This window comes from Apostichopus japonicus, chromosome 22 (genome assembly GCF_037975245.1).
Source record: "Apostichopus japonicus isolate 1M-3 chromosome 22, ASM3797524v1, whole genome shotgun sequence".
Taxonomy (NCBI): Eukaryota; Metazoa; Echinodermata; class Holothuroidea; order Aspidochirotida; family Stichopodidae; genus Apostichopus; species Apostichopus japonicus.
The window spans coordinates 22,986,108-22,992,107 of record NC_092582.1 but is presented as its reverse complement, the minus strand read 5'-3'; the positions used below and the strand labels follow the sequence as shown (position 1 = coordinate 22,992,107).

General features: G+C 38.1%; 1 protein-coding gene across 4 annotated transcripts in view; it reads right to left on the bottom strand.

The window, feature by feature from the left end:
- Nucleotides 1-1,147: 1,147 nt before the first annotated feature.
- The window catches only part of LOC139963425 (stearoyl-CoA desaturase 5-like), a 31,538-nt gene continuing 26,685 nt past the window's right edge, over nucleotides 1,148-6,000 (bottom strand). For 3 of the 4 annotated variants that reach the window (XM_071964175.1, XM_071964176.1, XM_071964174.1), the window contains 4 exons: nucleotides 3,277-3,495; nucleotides 2,889-3,019; nucleotides 1,981-2,186; nucleotides 1,148-1,663 (listed from right to left, as the gene is read on the bottom strand). In XM_071964175.1, the coding sequence (XP_071820276.1) occupies nucleotides 1,216-1,663; nucleotides 1,981-2,186; nucleotides 2,889-3,019; nucleotides 3,277-3,484 (993 nt within the window). In that variant the 5' untranslated portion in view covers nucleotides 3,485-3,495 and the 3' untranslated portion in view covers nucleotides 1,148-1,215. Of the gene's footprint in view, nucleotides 1,664-1,980; nucleotides 2,187-2,888; nucleotides 3,020-3,276; nucleotides 3,496-3,888; nucleotides 3,991-6,000 lie in introns of those variants that run through there. The other variant, XM_071964178.1, reaches the window with a different exon arrangement.

Below are 6,000 nucleotides of genomic sequence, written 5' to 3'. Positions count from 1 at the left end.
GACACACAATGATAGATTTTATCCAATATCATTAGAGATGAAGAGAAGCTTTTAAGAGAAACCGAGAAACACGGGTTAACACGTACAGGTGCACTACACAGTGTATGCCTAATACATTTTGATGTTAATACTTTATGTTGAAAGGCTTAACAAGTGTCTTGGACCGTGACTTGGGTCAGTAGGGGGCAGGGTGTGAAAGAAGTGGTATACATGCCATTCGCAAATATATTAGTGAAATGTCAATACGCTTGGGGGAAGGGGAAGGAGGAGGGATAAGAAAAGGGTTAGGTTAGCATACCCTCCTGCATGTCCGCGTGCAACCGTCATATGCGCTGCCATGTCTCTTAAGACCAAAACAATGTAAAAATACGTGGAAACGTCTTCGTAAGTTAATTTTACATGTTTTATTGTACATAAAGACATATAAGTATATACAGAAGCTAAATAAATTTGTAGGCAACGATAGTAAGAAAATTTAACATTAAATGCAAACACGTCTTAAATCTCTAAATCTGATTTGAGTTGATGAAAATGGCAGGAATAGTGGAAGTTAATATTAAGTTGTACGATGTGTGACCATTTCGGTGGCATTCTAGCATATTCTAGCATATTTGATCTAATATGCCCGGTCAACTGTCCAGCACGGATTTCAAACATATCTAAGTAACGTGTCGTTCATTTTAATATGGAAATGAAAACATTTAATATGTTGAAACATTCTAATTAATTAATCAAGCTGTTACGGTCAGATTTTGAACATTTCTTACAAACAAATGTTTAGAGTCTTATTTATCGGTCGATCATCTATACAGTAAAATACGAATTTCGATATGACCTTTTTCTATAAACTGTACACAGAAAAAAATAGCCGTAAAATAATGGCTTCATATTGAGCATTTGCCCTGACCTTTGACCCTTGACAACAGTAGAAACATATATGATTAAAGACTATGTTTACACATGCAGTGTTGTTGTCCTTTTATATGTAGCCTAAGGTCAACAATACACGGTAGGATGCAACATCAGATTTCCAAATAAATTTTATACATCGAAGAAATGTCCATGGAACCCGCGCAGTGTTCTTTACGCTTTGTGTTACTTTTCGTCTATTATCGTAAAAGCCTAAGCCTGGTTTAACACGGTAGGATACGTCACGAAACGGTGGTTAAACATCTTTTCAAAATTCATCTCCATTTATAGACGTACACAAAATTGTTAGTGTGTTTTATGGAACCTCGAATGTATTGACCCATCGCCCGCTTTTGCGGCTTTAGATTTAATCGATTCATCAGTCATATATTTCAGATTGTAAGCTTGTCCCACAAGATACATCAAGTCGATGAACTGTGTAGTCGGGTTGACCAACCAACGGAACTCACTGGCGCGATAATCGAATGGGAACACGTGATGGTAGTTATGCCAACCTTCTCCGAGCGCGAAAAACGACACGGCGACATTCTGTGCCGGGTCGATGGATTCGTCGTAAGGGTGTGACCCCCATATATGGGCGACACTGTTGACACACCACGTGATATTTAACGTCAGCACCAATCGAGTGATACAGGATACGATATAGGCGTTCCAGATGGATTCGTTCCAGAAATACCAAGGGATCAAGGTTGGGAGAATAAAACTGATCACAAGTATCATTGGATAGTAGTATCTGGAGGGTGAAAAATAGGCGAGAAATAAATTAATGATTGAACAGTGAGCTTTACGAAAAATATAATGCTGAATTCGGTCTAAACCTCTGACACTCATGTGGTGGGTACTAACCCCCCCCCCCCCGCCACCCCACCTCCTCTCCTCCGTTTAGATGATGTCGATTCCCCATTCCTTACTAGGATAATCTTCCCAACCAAACACCTTCCGATCCAACTTCTCCCCTTCCCCTTCCCTTCCCCTCCCCAATTCGACTTGCCATTTCAAAATAAACTCATACAATGAAACTATTTCAGCTATATACAAATATATACTTACTTGTGTTGAAATTTCACAACCGGGTCATTTAGCATATCACTGTAGTCTAATTTGGCGCCCTTCTCGATAACTTCCGGGTGTTTCTTGACTATCAACCAGCCCACGTGAGAGAAAAAGAACCCCCTCTTCGCGTTATGTGGGTCGCCGTCAGTCTCTGTGAACTTATGGTGGACTCGATGATCTCGACACCAGATGTAGATGGAATTCTGCATATATCAAAGTATAGAGAAGGGGATATTTTGAAACCGATACGATATAAACCAAAAAAACCAAAAGTTTGTGAAAGGATGATAAGGGGGATTGGGGGGGGGGGGGGTAGCGTGCATTAAATTGTCAAATTTGATATTCCTAGAAATCTGGTTTCATAAACTTTGAGTGTTTCAATCTACAGTATGATTCTTTCAGAATTTTGATATCAATTTTTCAGCAGGTTAAAATTTAGGCAAATACAAAACAAGTTTTCTAGGTCATTTTCTTGCCTTCAACATTGAGAATGGCAAAACTTTTGCTGAATGATTTTCAAAGTATTTTTTTTTTTTGTCTTGGGCGCTCCAGATCCTACGCGCATCATTTTCAGTCATTGAGGAGCAAATATACGAACGAATACGACTTTTAACACAGAGTAGACGCGTCGAACGTGGCAGTTCAATTTATTTCTCGTTGTTTCGATATATAAGTGATCATAGTTGAACTTTCTAGCATAATTTAAGGGGCAACACACTTGCGACTTTAAAGACTGACGCAACTGCCTTCACTTATATTTTCATATTTAAAATAATTTAAAATTTTAATAGTTGTGCACCGCAAAACGGGCGACATCCCTTGAAAGAACGTTCTTAAAACAATGTAAACAAAGTATGAGATCGTATATAGGACTATACCCGTTGCCCCTGGCAACATGAACTTACCTGGCAGGATAGTGACGCAATGATAGCTAGGAAAATTCTGAGTGGTAACTTGGCAGAATACGCTTTATGACTCCACAGACGATGTGCACCAGCTGTGATACCGAGATTAGAAAACCAACCTAATACGAAAGCTGTAAACGAATAATAATAATAATAATAATTCCAAATGACCAAAAGGTTTAGAAAAGGTTAAAATGGTACACATAGTTTTACATCTTCATATATGTTTTATACTTGGCTAGTCTGTATTAAGTAGTTACTATATATTTAATTATTTATTTATTTTCTCTCTCCATCCTCTCTCTCTCTTTAGCTTCGATTTAAGATGGATCTATCGTAGACCTGTGTGGTATATATACATATATATATACCAAAGATTTATACTTACCAAAAAGTAGAGTGTACCATTGGGACCGCCATATTTCAACCGTCAGACCATAGAGTGCAGTAGCATGGAGAACTGTATGAATGATTAAATTTGTCCAAACTATCTCCATTTTGTATTCCTTCTTCGGTTCATTCTGTGCTGTTTTCTTTTCTTCTACTGTACTAGCCACGACTGGCATAGTTTCATCTTCAATTTTAAGAGGAGGCATTTTAAAATAATCTACAAAAAGAAAAGAAAAAAGGAATAAAATATATATATAGGGAATCAAAGATATAGTGTATGATTTTATCTTTATTTCAGTTTTTTAAGTCCTATATCGCACATATAGGGCTTTCAATGAAGGATGTGATGTATATGTGTGTATATGTGTTTGTTTGTATATAAATATATCTTACGACACCGGATGTTAATAATCAACCTATCTTCCTCGTTAGTATGATTCGGGTATAGGCTATAAGTTTAGAATCGTCATATTTTTTTCAAGATACTGTAGAATGCAAACAATGTTTTTGTTGTTGATAATCTCAAAGTGATATTGTCCCGAGTTCCAGCATTCACCCTTCGCATGCAAGTAAATATAGCCTATATGTAAATACACATGCATTAATTTACGTCGTTAGTCACGTGTTACAATTGATGATTCTTGCTGGATGTGTCTCGATCCACTAGCTTGCACTCCACGGACTACCGCGACAGTATATGTATCGGGGGTATATGTATACCCACCCACCCATTCACAAATGACGTAGAAGTGAGTGATTGGAAATAAATCAGCCAGTGTTTGGGTTTTTTTGAGAGCTTCCGAGCAAAATCAGCTTTTCTTCAGTGCATGGTTGTATACATATATACAAATATATACACAAAGTCACCCTGCCGACCTTCTATTCACATTTGGTCTTTAGCGAGACGAGGCTATAATTGGCCTATCTATACATCGTGTTTAATGTATTTTTAGGGTGCATTATCTAACATTTTATTTGTACAATGCTCTTGAGCAGGCTATAAGAAAAGTAAGCAAATTAAACTTTGAGTCCATAATCATGCCATCTTTAATTAGTCATCTTTGATAACACAGCTATTATCAGACAGCCTTCTCACAACTTTTATGTACATGTACACGAGATTGTTCGTCCTTTGTCAACAATCTGAAGGATTCTAATTATCATTAATCGCTACTGTTTACTTAGTCAAACGATTAAACACACTGTGATTAGATAATGGACACCCATGACCATATCATAAATTGAGAAATAGTTATTTTAATTTCTTTCTTTCTTTCTTCTTGTTGAAAATAGTTTGACACTCTATAGTATCATTTAACTGGAGACAAATATATTTTTAATAACAAACTAAGCAATGGGAAAAATTGGCACGCTTTAACGCACGGGCCTTTCTTTCTTACTGTACCAATGTTGCATTACAGCCAGTTTGGAACATTTCCTAACTGCTAATACCTCTCTATATTGTTCTTCAACATCCTGCTTCAGAGCACTGTCATTGACAGTACAAACAGTTCCTAACCTTGATCTATAATAGAAACATGATATTCATACTGCTCGTACTGACAATACGAGTGCTCTGAAGCGGGACAATGACAGTACAGTATAGAAACAATTCTCCCAACTGGGTGTGCATTATTTTAAGGAAATGCATATGCATGTAGACAAAGTTAACAGTCACTATAGTCAGAGAACAGCTTAATAGTGGTAACAACGTAAAAACGAGATTTTACAGAAGCTGCAAAGTTTGGTAAAATTAGTGCAAACCAGTTTGAAATTATCAGAGCTGGGGTACAAACTTACTGGAAAGGGGGGGGGGCTCAGGTGCTAAGTCGTTCAGGGAGTTGGGGAGGGAGGGGGGTATAAGGTAATTTTTTGTAAAATGGTGCTATAATTTGAAACAATATTGAAGAATTTCCGATTGTTTAGGCTCTACCGCATTAACATGTTATATATATATATATATTTGTACTGCACTATAGGATAAGTTGTAATATTCTGTCTGCCAGCGGGGAACGGGGGGGGGGGGGCGGGGATGGAACTCTCTGATTGTTTTTAAAAGCCCCCGCCACCAGAAGTGTACGTGGTTGCGCCTCTGTTTCAGAGATGCCTCAAATTTGTGCATATCTTAATAAATAATAAAATCATTTACGACCTATGATTTCATATGTGTAGGAACAGGTTGGGTGTGGGGGAGAGGCAGGGGTTGATATTCGGGGGAGCACTCCATCGCCATGGTGGACGATTCAAGTGGGATGCTCTTGAATAACATTAACATGTCATAATTTAATGTTTTTTTCAAAGTATATCTGTTAGTAAATAGGCTTACATTAAGTATTGGATAAATACACATAAAAAGTCTAAAGAAGATTGCCGTAAAGTTGCCATTTTAAAAACCACCCTGATGGGCACACACAATATGATATCCTTCTGTTGAAGTGTTTCTAATCCACGACTGCTTTCTGGACCGTCAACCCACCAGGCGTGGCCCCAGGGAGTGTATGGGCGTACACCACCTCCTATCAAATCCCCCTCTCCACAAACAATAAAATAAAAGTAGCTATTAGTGTGTAGTGCGTGTAGACTTCTAATTATAGGCCTTTAGCCTAAATATGCCACAGATAACCCCTCACCCCCCCCCCCCCGCCCGTAAATGAGAATCGGCTTCAACGACCCCTTTTTAAAATCCTTGACCCGACCCTTGTCCACCATAAAGTACTCAAGT